We start from the raw sequence: 16,327 nt of genomic DNA on the forward strand, positions 1-16,327 counted from the left end.
ACTTATTCATCCTTATTATCACTAACATCAACATTCTCTACAGATCGGTTACAATTATTCGGATGATATACTTGTCGTAATTACTTGATGTAATTTTGTATTAAATTATAATTATGTTCAAAAAGTGGCGTTTTATTTACTTCGTTTTGTATCGGATAGAATGTATAAAATAATAAATTAAAATTGAATAAATTAAATTGAATAAATTAAAAGAAAATTGCCTTCCAAAAGTGCAATTAAAAAAAATTTAATTTAATTAACTTTATTTTACATGAATAAATATTCGTTGCTAGATTGTATAAAAAAGAATGAGAAAAAAAGGTGCCAGGGACAAGAATCGAATCCGGGTCTGATGCGTGGTAGTCACTCGCTTTAATGCCCGAGCTACGTCGCCTTCTTGATAATCGACCTAACGGAGCTGTATATAAGAAAATATATTATTTAAATATTATTAAAATCAAATTTTTAGGGAAATGGCTGAGCATTGCGCCCTTCCTTTGCTCAAGTATTTTTCTAATAGAGTACTACACTATATAACAGATATATAAAAGATATATACTATATATATGTTACGTGTTAGCTACAAGTTACCAGCGTGTTACCCATATGTCAGAATTTTTATGCAGTGCCTCACGTTGCAAATCGATGAACTATGAGGTGTGAAAAGTGACGTTTTGGCAGCCCAAATTATTCTTGCGTGCCATTTCGTAATTATTCACTTTATGCTAATGCTGTGATGTGTAACGTATTTGTGAAACATAAAATTGTCCGAAAACTAAGCTTAGCAAGCTAAGTATTATGTAAAAAGAACATTTTCCACTTCTTTCGACAGCTGTCAAACAACATGTTTTCCCGTATGACTAGGCTTACTTTGACACTCATTTTACAGTTATTTATTAATTGTCAAAGGAAAAGCTTAGTTTTCGGACAATTTTACGAGTATACTAAAGCGATCTGTAGTCTTGTTTCTTTAAAATATCTTTTTATTTAAAAATGGCACGTAAGAATTCTCAGCGTGTCATTTCTCGCTTCTGACATCATCATTCCAATATGGCCGCGGCGACTACTCAGGAGCCTTAAAAATATCTATTATAGATACATATCTACGTAATGTTTCTGCATCTTTTTATGCTGTATATATATAGGTGCATGTATATTCAAAAACATTTAAAAATTATGATGTGATATTTATATAACAAAATTATATACATATCAGATCAGTAGCAATAACATGTTATATCTTAATTTTGTTACAGTTGTGTTCTTAATGTATCAATAATATTATATCATTGTTACAATTAAATCTATAACTGCTATATAACATTGTTGTTTCCTTGAATGGGAAATTACAAGTATAATGACTGTATTAGATGTTATAATTCTGTAATTACTTGTTATGTTCAGTTACACTGAGTTATGTAACTGTTATAACATAATTATAAGTGTGTTTGGGTATATATAAAACAGACCGTGTATAATTTTATTTGTTTATATTATATAAATATTATATTTATATACAATTTATAAATAAAACAAAATTAAAAAATATAAAAATTAGAGATTAATATTAATTAAAAATTAATATTAATTAAATATTCAATTTAATATTTGCTCAATTAATATTATTTAATTCTTTGACAACTTTTCTGTTATAGTACTTAGAATCACAAACTTTGGGATATGCTATATATACAAAATGCAATTTGTTAATTATTTAATCATGATTGTCTAATTTATTATTTTAACTCCTTAAATAATGACACATTAAGATAAAGGAAAATTAAATGCTACATTAAAAACTGTTATCATTGATGACCAGTTTCAATAAACAATGAATTCAATAATAACGTTAAGTTTTCAGGTAATAAAGGTTGATGTACCCATGCTGCAAGATAAAACATTTTCCAAGCTTCTGTATGATTGTGAGCAATATTTTCCAGTAAATTGCGTTTCAATGTAGCTTCCTTATAATACATCTGATATATAGTTTCTGCTATCTCACCTAAAGAATTCGAAGCATATATAGTTAAATTATAATAATCTCATTAAATGATTAAACTATAATTAAAATATATCGGTTATTGTATATATTAAATATAAATATGAGATATTGCAAAGTTTCCAGATGCTGTACAACTGAAATTGCAGCAATTCTTGCTTCAAATTCAGTAAGAGGGCTATAAAAATCCATAAAATGTTTAACATTTGGGAAAAACTTGATGTACATTCTTTGTGAAAATCTGCCATTATATTCATAATCATTTCAAAACCATAGATGATGTATGTAACCTATTTACAAAAATGCACATGGCAAGGAAACCTGTGCGTGCACCATCTTGCCAATTAATACACTAATACATCATAGATGCATGCTGCTTTGTCTAGTAAAAGATACTACAAGCAGTTTGAGTTGCATGCAGCACTCCAGAAACTCTTACATTATAAAGTATATAATATAAGTTATAAATTCATTACCAAACTTGCTCGTTGGCCATGTTAAAAACAATTTATTTGTAGGTTCCTGTAAGACTGTTATGGTTGTCAACTGATTTTTAATTTGCTCCAAGTTTGTAATTATGCCATCCTATAAACAGATCTTTTCGTTTATATTGAAAAATTTCTATTTATAGTTTTAAAAACATAATTTTAAAAAATTAAAATTAAAATAAAGTTAATTGACTTAAAACTTTAAAAGAGAATAGATAATGTATAATTAAAAAATTAAAGAAAGTATATCCTTACTAGACTATTGCAAACATTTTCTAGCTTGTCGCACAGATCTTGCAATATCACAGAATAATTTTTATCATGTTTTACTTGTATAATGTTTCTTAAATAAGTGACTCCTTTAATATGGAAAATATTCCATTGTTTTATATTTGCATAAATATCTGCGGCTAAATTATATATAAAACGTTCAGTTCCTGTCAAATTTTTTCCTTGAAATGATTTATGTGAAGGTAATTCTGCAATAAATTTATTTTAATATAAAAGTATCAAAATTATTTATATAATGTAAAATTATTAAAAATAACACTTCTACTATAATTATTTCTTTTCATCAACATTTAATATTACACACTCTAGTCTTACAACAAAATTATAATAAAGATATCCAAAAAATTTCTTAACATAAATTTTTTATAACTCTATTTTATTTGTGTGTATATTGTATAAATTTAGAGTAAATATTATTATGGTTATATCTAATTAAGAAGTAATCTTACTGATAGGAAGAAACATTTCTCTCTTCATCGTCATAGTGAGGTTACAAATATTCTGTTTCTTAAGGACTCGAGCACACACTTTTGCATAAACGCATAATCATAAGTATAAGGAATTTGATTGGTCAATTTCCTTACGCATAAGGAAATAGACCAATTAAATTTCTTATGCTTATGATTATGCGCTTATGCAAAAGTGTGTGCTCCCCGCTTATGTCTTGTGTCCACGATGCTAGAACCAGAGAGAAGATATAATAGAGGGCGGGAGTCAGCTAAAAGAGTTAAAGGCCATTACACAATGCTAGGCGATAGCGATAGAAATAACGATAGCTATAGCTATAGCACAGCGATATGGAAACAGGAATACCAACACTAAAGAATCCATATGCCAATGCAGAATGGAATATAGGAACAAGTAACAGCGATAAATTTCCGACGAGTTGGAATTCTATATCTATTGCTTTATAGCCTACCAATCAGCATTCAGAGTTCAGATTCTTGCCGAGATACTAGATCCGCAGTCTTCGCAGCATACTTAACCTTTAAACGAAAATAATAAAATAAATGTCAATATAACCATAGACTTTTCCACGGTTAACGACACGTTAAATTTTATTTAAAAAAAAATAAATAAATAAATACTATGTAAAAATAAAAAGTATAGATCATAGAGATTATACAATTAAGTTTCAAGAACAATTGGATGCATCGAATGAATGTTATAATAATGTGGATGAAACTCATAACAAATGCGGTGATGAACTTTTAATTGATCTTGTGCGATCTCGTCCTTATCTTTATGATAAAACGAATAAAGAATATAAGAACATGAAAATAAAAGACAATGCATGGATAGAGATGGCTGGCATTTTGAATATGACAGGTAAGTTTATTATGATTTTAAATATTTGTTTATTAATGTTCTTTATTTTATAATTTATTTAATATAAACTGTTTACTTTATTATATATTTGAACGTGTTTTATGCATGTATGATCATCTTTTACTATCGCCATGCATTTTCTTTCATTAAATAATAATGTGCACACATTTGTTTTTAGTACCAGATTGTCAAACATGATGGATACGTCTTCGTCAACGACAGCAGGGAACGAATGTTGCGTGATCAAGAAACTAGGAGTGGTGCTGGAAAGTCTATGCGTTCAAAATGGTCTCTCTTTGAGAATATCAATTTTTTAGGAAAGCATATGGTCTACAGAAAGTTAGTTTAATTTTGTTATAATTATTATGAATATGTATGATATAATGTAAACAATAATTTTTATTTTTTCAGAAGTATTACGAATATGAATTTATCCCAGCTGTCCACTTCAACATATCAAGCGAATGATACTTTTATAAATTCATTTCAACCATCCACTTCAATGCATAAAGCAAATAATATTCAAGCTAACTTAATAATACAAAAGATATAAAAAATAATTTTTTCTAAAATATCATGCATTCTATTTTAACATGTTTTTAAAACTTATTTTATTTTTTACAGGAAGTTACTTTACCACAGACAAATCAGACATCGCAGAATTTTGTGATTGCCAGCAATATATCTGGATTGGAACTTGAACGAGTAAATATAATACATATTTGCAATAACATGTACAGAATAAAAATGTACATATAAAATGTTATTAACTGTTTCTAGCCATGGACGCCTTCACCACATTTATCAGATTCATTGTCAGTGAATAAACAAGTTGATTTAATACCCACTCCGACAAATAATTCTTACATGCAACCTGCGCAAGTGAGTAAGTTTATAATAATATGACAAATAATAAAGAACACATAGTTTTTAGAAACTATTGGTTAAAAAATAACATTATTTGACAAAATTTAACTATATATATTTCCTTTCGCATTATTTTCAATGCCTATGTAGAATCAATAACTTCAAAATTGAAAATTACAATATATTATACATTATATTTTAAAATTATTTATTTTTTACTTCCAGATATTAACTCCACTGTCACAGTCTGTTGCTTTAACACGATTAACTATTTCATCAGAGCGATCAACTGTTTCATCACCGCAGCGATCATTTACATCTTCAGAACGCTCAACTACTTCGTCGCCACAGCAAACAACTGCTTCTTTCTGGCATCGACCAACTGCTTCTAGTTTTCAACAATCAGCGATGTCTTTAGATTCAGATTCTGAAATATTGAATCCTCCGTCCACTTGTTATATAAATAATAATAAATCACTGAAGAAACGAAAGATCGAACCAATAGAAAGCGCATTTTCTCAAATTAATACAACTCTAAGTACGATGGCAACGCAAATGTTATCCAAAAATAAATCATCAAACAACGATGATTCTGATGACCTCATTGGGAAACTGATTACCGCAGAATTAAAAAAAGCTTCTGAACCAAAAAAAAGTATTTTAAAAAAGAAGTTTATGGAAATTTTGTATTTTTCTGACAATTTGTAAGACAAAATTTGTAAAGATTTATTATAATTTTTAGAATTTATAGAATTTATCTTTTTTGTAATTTTTTGACAACTTTATAGTAAATAAAAAAAATTTGAAGTAAAATTAATGTTTAGTGAAAAATTATGCTTATTCTTCGTTTATTTATAAAAATAAAATGATATTAATTTTTACATGTATAATTTAAGGGCCGATTGTTCCAACTTCTTGGTAAGTTTTACCCGACAGGTAGCATATTTTCGTCTCTTTTCAGATAATTCTAAAAAAGAGACAAAGATAGGCTACCTATTAGGTAAAATTTATCAAGAAGTTGGAACAACCGGCCCTAAATATATTACTACTTATATTATTTCATTAATAAAATAAAATTTTTGCATTATTAAAAATACAAATATAGAAAAAGATATTTTAATCCATGTCACGATGTAGTGATTGATGTATGTATTCATGTTGCCATGGAACTCTCTCTCTCTCTCTCTCTCTCTCTCTCTCTCTCTCTCTCTCTCTCTCTCTCTCTCTCTCTCTCTCTCTCTCTCTCTCTCTCTCTCTCTCTCTCTCTCTCTCTCTCTCTCTCTCTCTCTCTCTCTCTCTCTCTTCGCCAGCAGGTGTCATAAAGTATGAAGAGAAAGTATCCCGCATCGAATAAGCCTCTCTCGTAGCTCTATGTGCTCCACAAAAAATCTTAAATTATCATTTCTGATACTTCTCGCCATTCCCCATTATTTATTTGTCCTTCAATTTCTCTATCCGCGGATTGGGGAGGGCAATATGTTTGCTACTGTGGTGCTACCTCGTCATTTTTTGTTTTTAAAAAATTATGCAAACACATTGCTGCTAGCACAAATTTGTCAGCAACATCTGGTCCAGCAAAAATTGGTCTTCGTAATATTCTCCATCTGGCTGCAAGAATACCAAATGTATTTTCTATTGTTCTTCTAGCTCGTGAAAGTCGATAATTAAAAACTTTTTTTTGATCATTTAAAGTCCTGCCTGGATAAGGTCGCATCAGATTAATTGACATTTGGAAGGCTTCGTCTGCAACAAAATAGCAAGGCGTTTCCTTATCGCTTCCTGGTAGATGAGCTGTTCCTTTTGGCAAGTTGAGTGTTCCTTCATATAAAGCTTTTCCAAAAGTTGACCATGATAAAATTCCTCCATCACTATCACTGCCATATGCACCCACATCGAATAACATAAATCGATATCTAGCATCACAAATGGCCATCAGTACGATGCTGAATGTTTTTTTATAATTAAAATATGCAGAACCAGAGTTCAGAGGTGCTTGAATGGTGATATGCTTCCCATCAATCGCTCCAACACAATTTGGCAAATTCCACAAGGCTAAAAAATCGGCACAGATCTCTTTCCATTTTTCTTCTGTTGGAGGTTTCATATAGATTGGCATTAAAACATTTGCTATAATGGAACATGTTTCTTTGACAATATTGAGCCGTAGATTCTCTTACTCTGTAAGCTAGAGCCACAGCATTTGATCACCTGCTGCTAAATATCTGTAACAAAATTTTTATAAAATATTAATTTTTTATTTATTAGTTAAAAAAGTAATATTTATTTTATATTATTTTAATTTTATAGACAGTAGCTCTTTTTTGCAAAGTTTTTTATGTAATTATATGTATAAGAAGCATTATATTGATTATTCAAAATGTAATTAATAAATAAAAGAAATCTATCATTTTAAATAAATGTGATTTACCTCAATGTTATTGCTAGACGCTGTTCTGGACAAATTGATCGCCTTATACTATGCTTTTGCAAGTACGGGCTAAGTAATCGGAGCAGTTCATAAAATGTGGGCACATTCATCCTTGTGTACCGGAAAAAGAGATCCGTGACTTCTTTCAACTCTGTAAATAGAGTTGCAAAGTCGCCAAATTCCGCTCGTCTATTATTTACAGGACGCACCCACCATCGGCGGTTTCTCCAACGCTTACTTTTTTCGGTCTTCCATGTGGTATATAGTGCTAAGACAGTTACTTGCATCGCACATATAAATAATAATAATTCTTCATCTTCCATCTTCCAAATTAATCTAAAACAAGTATAATAAAAATATAATACACAGAACAAAGTATATACTTATATCAATGTTTCACAAGTACTTACCAAATAATATTTAATTTATTCCAAAATCTGCTGACAAATGTAAAACGTTTTTTTTTTTAAATAAATTTAACGTGTCGTTATTATTATTATTTTTTATATTTAATGTGCCTTCAACCAATTTAGTCCAGTTATGGCTATTTAGCAGGGTTGGGAAAGTTACTTTATAAAAGTAACTCGTTACCGTTACCGTTATTTTTTCTAAAAAGTAACTCGTTACCGTTACTCGTTACTAATTTTAAAAAGTAACTCGTTACCGTTACAGTTATTAAAAAGTAACGAGTCGTTACAATTTCCGTTACTTTTTTACAATACAAACTAATAAATTATTTTGCATAAGAAAAACTTTTAAAAAATTATAAGCAAGATTTCATTCAAGGTTTATTACAAAATAAATGATTAAATTTTATCAAAATTCTTTATTAATTTTTAATAAAATTTGTTGCTCCATAGTATCATCATTTAAATGCCCTCTTTGTGGTGTTAATACAGAGCCACCGATGCTAAACATTCTTTCTACAGATGCACTGCTTGGTAGAGCTGTATTATATTTAATAAAAAGTTTTTTAAGTTTTGGATAGTCGTTTAACATTTCTATATTACAATTATTTGATTTTAAAAACCGTTGCAATTCTTCTTGTTCAGATTCATTTTGCACCGTTTTTTGCTCAAAAATTAAAAAATTATCGTGATCGTCAGATTTTCCAGCTTTTGAAGAATTTTCAGTTGATCGGATTCCCAATAAATCCTCCAAGTAATTTTCAGCACGTTTTCTTTTTTCTCCGGTTAACCAGTTTAACTTAAATTTTGGATGTAAACATGCTGCTATTATTAATTCTTTTGTTTCAAATATTGTAAGAAATCTAAAATCAAATATAGTAAATTAAGCGACATTGTTTGTTTTATTGAAATTAATACTTTTGAATCAATAGTTTAAAATAAAATAATATTTTTCGATTAAATCCTTATTTAAAATTAAATAACATATGTATTAATCAAATTAATAAGTTACCTTTTATTTAAACCTTGATGAATAGCTTCAACTAATGAATGGCAATCTATAAGGTCAGATTTATTGAGATTTTCTAATTTTCGTTGCAAGGTACTTAGAACTGGTAGTAAATGAGAGCTCTGCTTTTCCGAAAAGATAAAGCTCTCATTGGATATCGCGCGTCGCGTCATCGCACTGGTCTGCAAGAGCCATAAGTTGATCAATCACATTCAAGCATTTTTACAACATAATAAGAATGCTAATTGGTCGATTTGCTTACGGCTTTACGGTTAAGATAAAAATTTTATCACGCACAATAGCAAGAATAATATCTTAAATAAATCAAAAAATTTGAAAAAAGTAACGATAAAAGTAACTGTTAAATTCGTTACTCGTTACCGAAAAATGTAACGAAGTTACTTTTTCCGTTACAAATAAAATTTGTAACGCCATTACCGTTACAGTTACCGAAAAAAAGTAACTGTAACGGTAACGGCGTTACAAGTAACGCGTTACTTCCCAACCCTGGAAATAATATACTATAAGTGTTATAGAATGATGTTATAGAATATTCTCAGTATATTATATCTGTAACGTATGTTCACAGTACAAGTATAGAATATTCGAATGATATCATGTGCTGTTAGGGTAGTGACGGTGATAATCGAACTGATAGTGAAACAAGTGATACTACTGAGGAGCAATACATTATTTTATCTGATAAAGATGGATCATTAATAGAAGACAATGTCCAAGTTAAAAATGAAAATCTTGGTAATCAAGCTATTGAAGCAGATGCATTTCAATTAGATATCGCTCAAAATGAAAATTCTCCAGCCACAGGTCATCCAAATGAAGCAGAAGATTTCAATTCGAGTGATGATGATTTATTAATTTTTGAAAATGATGAAGAGAGACAGCAATATGTAATCGAATCTCTTAGTGAATGGGCCTTGGAAAGTGAAAATGTATCTATGAAAAAGCTTGATAACCTTTTGAATAGGCTGCATCCTGCTTTTCCCAGTTGTCCAAAGAGTTATAAAACTCTGCTGAATATACCCTCTAGTATTCCTGTTATTGACTTTGAAAGTGGTGGTCGATTTTGGTATAAAGGAATCGAACAGAACTTGAATGCACTTGGTGTTGGCGAATATTTATTATGCTATGGTGAAATAACAAAATTGATATTAATATGGATGGACTTCCAGTTTCAAATAGTTCAACCTTGAAATTTTGGCCAATGTTAGGTAAATTAGTTGGAGCTTTAAATGAACCATTTATCATTGGACTTTATGTTGGACACAAAGATCCTCAAAATGTTTATGATTATTTAGAGAATTTGATTATTGAATTAAATGATCTCTTTAAGAATGGATTTGAATGTAATGGATCACGGTTTAAGTTCAGTGTACGCCATTATATTCTTGATGCCCCTGCACGCGCTTTTATAAAATGTATTATTGGACATAATGGATATGGTGGTTGTGAAAAATGCACGATAGTTGGCAAATGGATTGCCAACAGAATGACTTTTGCTGATCTTGATAAACCACTTCGTACTGATGAATCTTTTCAAAATCAAGATCAACCAATTCATCACCAAGGTTATTCTCCTCTTCTTATTGTGGAAAGTAAAATGGTATCACAGTTCCGTTTGGATGCGATGCATCTTGTTTATTCTGGAGTATTCAAGAGGCTACTTATGGCATGGCTTGAATGGAAAGGTCATTTCAGACTCAGTTTAGATACTGTTGCATCCATCTCTGACCTGCTTAAAATTAGTCTGAAGTATTGCCCAAATGATTTTAATAGAAAGCGCCAAGATTTTTCAAAAGCACATTTCTATAAAAGCACTGAGTTACGAAGAATGTGTATTTATGATGGCATCTTTATCTTTTTTGGACCATTAGATTCAAACATTTACAAGCATTATCTCCTTCTTCATGTTGCTATTTATATCTTAGCCAGTCCAGTTTTATTTCGCACAATGCATAACTACGCTAATGAGTTGCTAAGAACATTTATCGTTCATTCTGATGCAATATATGGAGAAAAATTCATTGTTTATAATGTACACTCTATTTTTCATTTGGCTAAAGAACTGCTGAACATGGAGAACTAGACAGTTTTAGTGCATTTACTTTTGAGAATCGATTGAAATCATTCAAAGAATCTCTTCGATTCTTTCGTAAACCGCTTGAGCAAGTTGCGAAGCGAGACCTGGAAAAAGACAGAATTCGATCTATTTGTCTATCTTATGATGGAAATAACATTATTCTTTCTCAGAGACATATTGACCCAATTGAAACAACGCCAGGCATTCAGTATAAGAAGATGATTGTGAATGGTGTTACATTCCAGCTGGGACAGCGAGATTGCCTAAAAACATCAGATGGTGATATTATGATCATAACAAATATTATTCAGAGAAATAACAATTCTGTGTGCGTAGTGGGCAATAAATATCGTCACTCCGTAGATTATTATGATTATCCACTACCTTCTTCTGTTCTTGGTATTTCGAAAGTAAGCCGCTTAAGTACAACAAGAAATGTTCTTCAGTTATCCAATATACAGTCAAAATGTTGGCTTATTCATATACCTCACAGCGAATCGTCTCCTCAGTATCCCTTTATTGCACACAATGTTTGCAATTCATTGAAGGGTATTGTATCAATTTAATCATATCAAGAATGAGAATTCGCAATAAAAAGGAAAAATAATACAATATATCAGAAAGATATAAAGAATTATATATATTTTTAATTAAAATATTTCTCGAAAATAAGTAAAAAATTTTTTTAGGCAGTAAAGATTAAATAAGATAAATATATTTAATATACTTTCAAAAGACTAATCAACTTTATAATATATTTTCAAGCTCTTTCTAGCATTTGAAATCTCAATACTGTTCTTTTTTATCCATTTATAATTTTTTTATAGAATTTTTTTTATCTCTGAAAAGTACAATATTGAAAAAGAAGAACAATACTAAAAAAATTTCTTCTATAATAATGTCTTGTTTCTTTCTTCTTTCTCTTTAGTTTTTTGTTGAGAAATTTCTTACGAAGAATAAAGATGAAGAATGCAGTGATGAAAATGATCAGGGTTGGGAAGTAACGCGTTACTTGTAACGCCGTTACCGTTACAGTTACTTTTTTTCGGTAACTGTAACGGTAATGGCGTTACAAATTTTATTTGTAACGGAAAAAGTAACTTCGTTACATTTTTCGGTAACGAGTAACGAATTTAACAGTTACTTTTATCGTTACTTTTTTCAAATTTTTTGATTTATTTAAGATATTATTCTTGCTATTGTGCGTGATAAAATTTTTATCTTAACCGTAAAGCCGTAAGTAAATCGACCAATTAGCATTCTTATTATGTTGTAAAAATGCTTGAATGTGATTGATCAACTTATGGCTCTTGCAGACCAGTGCGATGACGCGACGCGCGATATCCAATGAGAGCTTTATCTTTTCGGAAAAGCAGAGCTCTCATTTACTACCAGTTCTAAGTACCTTGCAACGAAAATTAGAAAATCTCAATAAATCTGACCTTATAGATTGCCATTCATTAGTTGAAGCTATTCAGCAAGGTTTAAATAAAAAGTAACTTATTAATTTGATTAATACATATGTTATTTAATTTTAAATAAGGATTTAATTGAAAAATATTATTTTATTTTAAACTATTGATTCAAAAGTATTAATTTTAATAAAACAAACAATGTCGCTTAATTTACTATATTTGATTTTAGATTTCTTACAATATTTGAAACAAAAGAATTAATAATAGCAGCATGTTTACATCCAAAATTTAAGTTAAACTGGTTAACCGGAGAAAAAAGAAAACGTGCTGAAAATTAGTTGGAGGATTTATTGGGAATCCGATCAACTGAAAATTCTCCAAAAGCTGGAAAATCTGACGATCACGATGATTTTTTCATTTTTGAGCAAAAAACGGTGCAAAATGAATCTGAACAAGAAGAATTGCAACGGTTTTTAAAATCAAATAATTGTAATATAGAAATGTTAAACGACTATCCAAAACTTAAAAAACTTTTTATTAAATATAATACAGCTCTACCAAGCAGTGCATCTGTAGAAAGAATGTTTAGCATCGGTGGCTCTGTATTAACACCACAAAGAGGGCATTTAAATGATGATACTATGGAGCAACAAATTTTATTAAAAATTAATAAAGAATTTCGATAAAATTTAATCATTTATTTTGTAATAAACCTTGAATGAAATCTTGTTTACAATTTTTTAAAAGTTTTTCTTATGCAAAATAATTTATTAGTTTGTATTGTAAAAAAGTAACGGAAATTGTAACGACTCGTTACTTTTTAGTAACTGTAACGGTAACGAGTTACTTTTTAAAATTAGTAACGAGTAACGGTAACGAGTTACTTTTTAGAAAAAATAACGGTAACGGTAACGAGTTACTTTTATAAAGTAACTTTCCCAACCCTGAAAATAATGATGTATGTTTGATGTTGGACATCGTAAATGGTTAAAAGAAAAAAATGAGACAGAAAATGCAGTTGTGTATTGGCCTCCTAAGCCATATTTGGCAAGTACTTATGCAAAGAAAGGGAAAGATCCTGAAGATGATTGGCTTATTTGTCTTGTACAAATCAAGCGGTGGTATAGTAAGTATATCATATTATATTGGGTTGAATGAAAAGTGTTCGTATCGTTTTTTTTGGTCTTCATCTGCTAGCCAAAAACGGAATGTCAAAAAGAGTATACAGAATGTCTCACAATTATCACCCAAGCTTTAGTAACACATTGTGGAAGTAAAATAGAGTAAAAATATTAATACAAAAATATCGAGGCTATATAATAATCTTTGATTTATAAGCGATAAAAGATTATCAATAACATCGCGTAAAAACTGCGCGCTTAGATTTGTGTATTTACACGTATACGTATCGATCATCTGTAAACTGTTATTGATTTTTTATGTCAAATAATATTGATTTTTACTGCATAACTGATTTTATTGTATATCGTTACTGTGTATGAATACTATATATATATATATATATATATATATATATATATATATATATATATATATACATATATACATATATATATACTCTGTATATAATACTCATTTATATAGTATCCATCATATATATAGTATCCATCATATATGTATATATATATATATATATATATATATATGGATACTATGGAGATAAATTAATATACAAAAATTAATTATTATAGAAAATTATATTTGTTTTACGTAAAATAATTAATTTTTTTAAATAGTAATTTGAATAGTTGCTCAATCATGTTAAATTTTATTAATTATATTATATTAATGAATTATTATTCGTTTCTTTTATTTCAGCTGTTATAGTTTAATTTAATTTTCTTTCAAGCGTGATTATTATGTATTTTCATCACTTATGTGTATTTCGCTTTTCTAGGTCATTATCTTAATGCTAGAAAAGGTGCTAAAGGTTTTGAAGAAAATTCAGCTTATGAAACGGAGAAAGAACTTGGAAAAGGGAAAAGAAAGCGATTTTGTAAAATCATACGAACTGATAGTGATTCAGACATTGAAATTCAAAAGAAAAGCAAGTTTCCTGCGCCTCCAAAAGTTCCGTTCAAATCTCAGGATATGAAGATCCATAAAATTAAGAAGCTTAATTCATCAAGTCAGACTTGACTTGATTAAATTTTCTTTAAATTTTTCTATTTTATTTAGTTATTTGTGCAAAAGTAAACTTTTTTAAGAAAGTTTAATAATGAAAGTTATTTCAATGTAATTTTTTTAATGTTTATTGACAAGAATTCAACTCATCAGAAATTTTTCTATTACTTAGATATCTATCTCCAGCCAGCTTCATGCTCTAAAATTAAAGAAAAAGGTTTTACAAACAATCTTGATTCATCCACTTCAGATGGAAACCAAAAGTATATTCTTAATGTTAATGTTATGAGCAACAATCCCATCTGCCAACATTTATCAAATGCAAATACGAATCTCAAGTCAATTCCTGATTCTGATATTATGCAGTCTGATACTGTGCAGAATCTTGTTAGGAAACAATCTTTGCTCTGCTCAGTAAATTTGAATTCTAATAATTCAATCGATTCGGTCAAAATACCTACTTGTGAAGACAGTACTTCGAAAAATATAGTAAAACAGAAAATCTCAATAAATAATTCTAAAAAAAAAAATTTAACTGTACTTGAAAAAGTGAGATCTAAACTCAATCTATATAAACAAAGCTATGAGAATAAACAAAGAACTGTGCCTCAAGTTAACTCTGCAAAAGTTTCAAATTCTTTTGAAGAAACTAATTTCATTTAATTTGAAGAAACTCCTAAAAATTCATTATTTGACGAGTTATCTCCTGCAGTATCAAATTCAGATTCATCAGATGCTATCAGATCAGAATCAAACTTCATAAAAAGTAAAAAAGAATGCAGAAAGGTTGTATCCTCAGATAAACAGATATCTGTCAACACAAGCATTGGTAAGAATAAAATGACTTTTTACTTATGTTTATTATACACACTTTTTAATTTCATATTTGGTTATTCTTTTTTTTTATCTCCTGCAGGATCAAATTCAGATTCATCAGATAGTATCAGATCAGAAGCAGATTTCATAAATAATAAAATGTGCAAAAAGATTATATCCTCAAATAAACAGATTTCTATCAAAGCAAGTATTGGTAAGTAAATGACTTTTTTTTACATTTATTATACACATTTCTTGATTTTATGTTTGGTTATTCTTCTTTTTTATCTCTTGCAGGATCAAACTCATTGTCAGATTTACCAGATACTGTCAGATCAGAATCAGACTTCATAAAAAGTAAAACGCAATGCAAAAGGGCTGTATCCTCAGATAAACAGATTTCTGTTAACGCAAGCATTGGTAAGAAAATGACTTTTTATTTACATTTAATATACACACTTCTTAACTTTATAAATTTTTAAAAATTCCGGGCTAAAATAAGAGCCAAACACTATAAATAGCTATAATTATATTATACATATAAAATATGACGATCAAATTATACAAAGATAAAATATATAATAATTTATATACCTTGTATCATTTTCCATAGATGACATTGTTCTAGAGGAATTTTTGCAGAGTTTGTCAATCAATACCTTTTTAAAATTTATGTTCTTCGCTAAGCAATTATACATAACTTTTTCATTATATTCATTGTTGCGTTGGTTTCATCTAGATTATTGCCATAACAACTGATATATTTTATCTGTAACAGTATAAGAGAAAAATATAGAGATCAAGTAAAACAAAAATGGATAAAAAAGCTGCAATAAAATTAATAATTGTCAGTATAAAGATTGAATAAGTAAATAATACGGAACAACTGTAAAATAAAATATGTAAAATAAACAGTTATAAAATGAGAAACATAAAAATCTAAGTAGTAATTGGATGCGTGTATAATTATTATGTCAGTGTAATTTACCATAACAGACATATTTCCTGGATCCTTTACATATTTCTCAAATTTTC

General features: G+C 28.9%; 3 protein-coding genes and 1 pseudogene across 4 annotated transcripts; 2 read left to right on the forward strand and 2 right to left on the reverse strand.

Moving 5' to 3' along the window:
* Positions 1-1,617: 1,617 nt before the first annotated feature.
* Positions 1,618-3,468, reverse strand: LOC138942238 (cyclin-dependent kinase 2-interacting protein-like). Its single transcript, XM_070312332.1, has 4 exons — positions 3,228-3,468; positions 2,743-2,966; positions 2,476-2,584; positions 1,618-2,002 (listed from the first exon to the last, which is right to left on the reverse strand). Exons 1-4 carry the CDS (start codon positions 3,259-3,261, stop codon positions 1,806-1,808), a joined length of 564 nt encoding a protein of 187 aa, XP_070168433.1. The 5' UTR covers positions 3,262-3,468; the 3' UTR covers positions 1,618-1,805.
* Positions 3,469-3,673: 205 nt separating this feature from the next.
* LOC138942237 (mucin-5AC-like) lies at positions 3,674-5,772 on the forward strand. The gene is made up of 6 exons (XM_070312331.1): positions 3,674-4,107; positions 4,286-4,446; positions 4,519-4,618; positions 4,732-4,812; positions 4,888-4,989; positions 5,200-5,772. Exons 2-6 carry the CDS (start codon positions 4,340-4,342, stop codon positions 5,680-5,682), a joined length of 873 nt encoding a protein of 290 aa, XP_070168432.1. The 5' UTR covers positions 3,674-4,107; positions 4,286-4,339; the 3' UTR covers positions 5,683-5,772.
* A 685-nt stretch (positions 5,773-6,457) lies between these two features.
* On the reverse strand, positions 6,458-7,512 carry LOC138942314 (uncharacterized; annotated as a pseudogene).
* A 2,802-nt stretch (positions 7,513-10,314) lies between these two features.
* Positions 10,315-15,446, forward strand: LOC138942366 (uncharacterized). Of its 2 annotated transcripts, none has more exons than XM_070312552.1 (4): positions 10,315-10,524; positions 14,250-14,480; positions 14,649-15,305; positions 15,393-15,446. In XM_070312552.1, exons 1-3 carry the CDS (start codon positions 10,326-10,328, stop codon positions 15,137-15,139), a joined length of 921 nt encoding a protein of 306 aa, XP_070168653.1. In that variant the 5' UTR covers positions 10,315-10,325; the 3' UTR covers positions 15,140-15,305; positions 15,393-15,446. The 2 variants fall into 2 exon arrangements, with proteins under 2 accessions (XP_070168653.1, XP_070168654.1); XM_070312553.1 differs by having other exon boundaries at positions 14,250-14,399.
* Positions 15,447-16,327: the final 881 nt, after the last annotated feature.

Source organism: Polyergus mexicanus, unplaced genomic scaffold, assembly GCF_030449975.1.
Source record: "Polyergus mexicanus isolate NDT 795.1 unplaced genomic scaffold, iyPolMexi1.0 SCAF_22, whole genome shotgun sequence".
NCBI classification, from domain to species: domain Eukaryota; kingdom Metazoa; phylum Arthropoda; class Insecta; order Hymenoptera; family Formicidae; genus Polyergus; species Polyergus mexicanus.

Excerpts from the sequence above, each read along its gene's own strand:
- LOC138942238 (XM_070312332.1), bottom strand. The coding sequence starts at position 3,261 with ATGACGATGAAGAGAGAAATGTTTCTTCCTATCA. Across the intron at positions 2,967-3,227 it reads AGAAATGTTTCTTCCTATCA|AATTACCTTCACATAAATCA; the intron begins GTAAGATTACTT and ends AATTTATTGCAG. Across the intron at positions 2,003-2,475 it reads ATGGCCAACGAGCAAGTTTG|GTGAGATAGCAGAAACTATA; the intron begins GTAATGAATTTA and ends CGAATTCTTTAG.
- LOC138942237 (XM_070312331.1), top strand. The coding sequence starts at position 4,340 with ATGTTGCGTGATCAAGAAACTAGGAGTGGTGCTGGAAAGTCTATGCGT. Across the intron at positions 4,619-4,731 it reads CATCCACTTCAATGCATAAA|GAAGTTACTTTACCACAGAC; the intron begins GCAAATAATATT and ends TATTTTTTACAG. Across the intron at positions 4,813-4,887 it reads CTGGATTGGAACTTGAACGA|CCATGGACGCCTTCACCACA; the intron begins GTAAATATAATA and ends AACTGTTTCTAG.
- LOC138942366 (XM_070312552.1), top strand. The coding sequence starts at position 10,326 with ATGACTTTTGCTGATCTTGATAAACCACTTCGTACTGATGAATCTTTT. Across the intron at positions 10,525-14,249 it reads GGCATGGCTTGAATGGAAAG|GTCATTATCTTAATGCTAGA; the intron begins GTCATTTCAGAC and ends TCGCTTTTCTAG. Across the intron at positions 14,481-14,648 it reads TAAGAAGCTTAATTCATCAA|ATATCTATCTCCAGCCAGCT; the intron begins GTCAGACTTGAC and ends TCTATTACTTAG.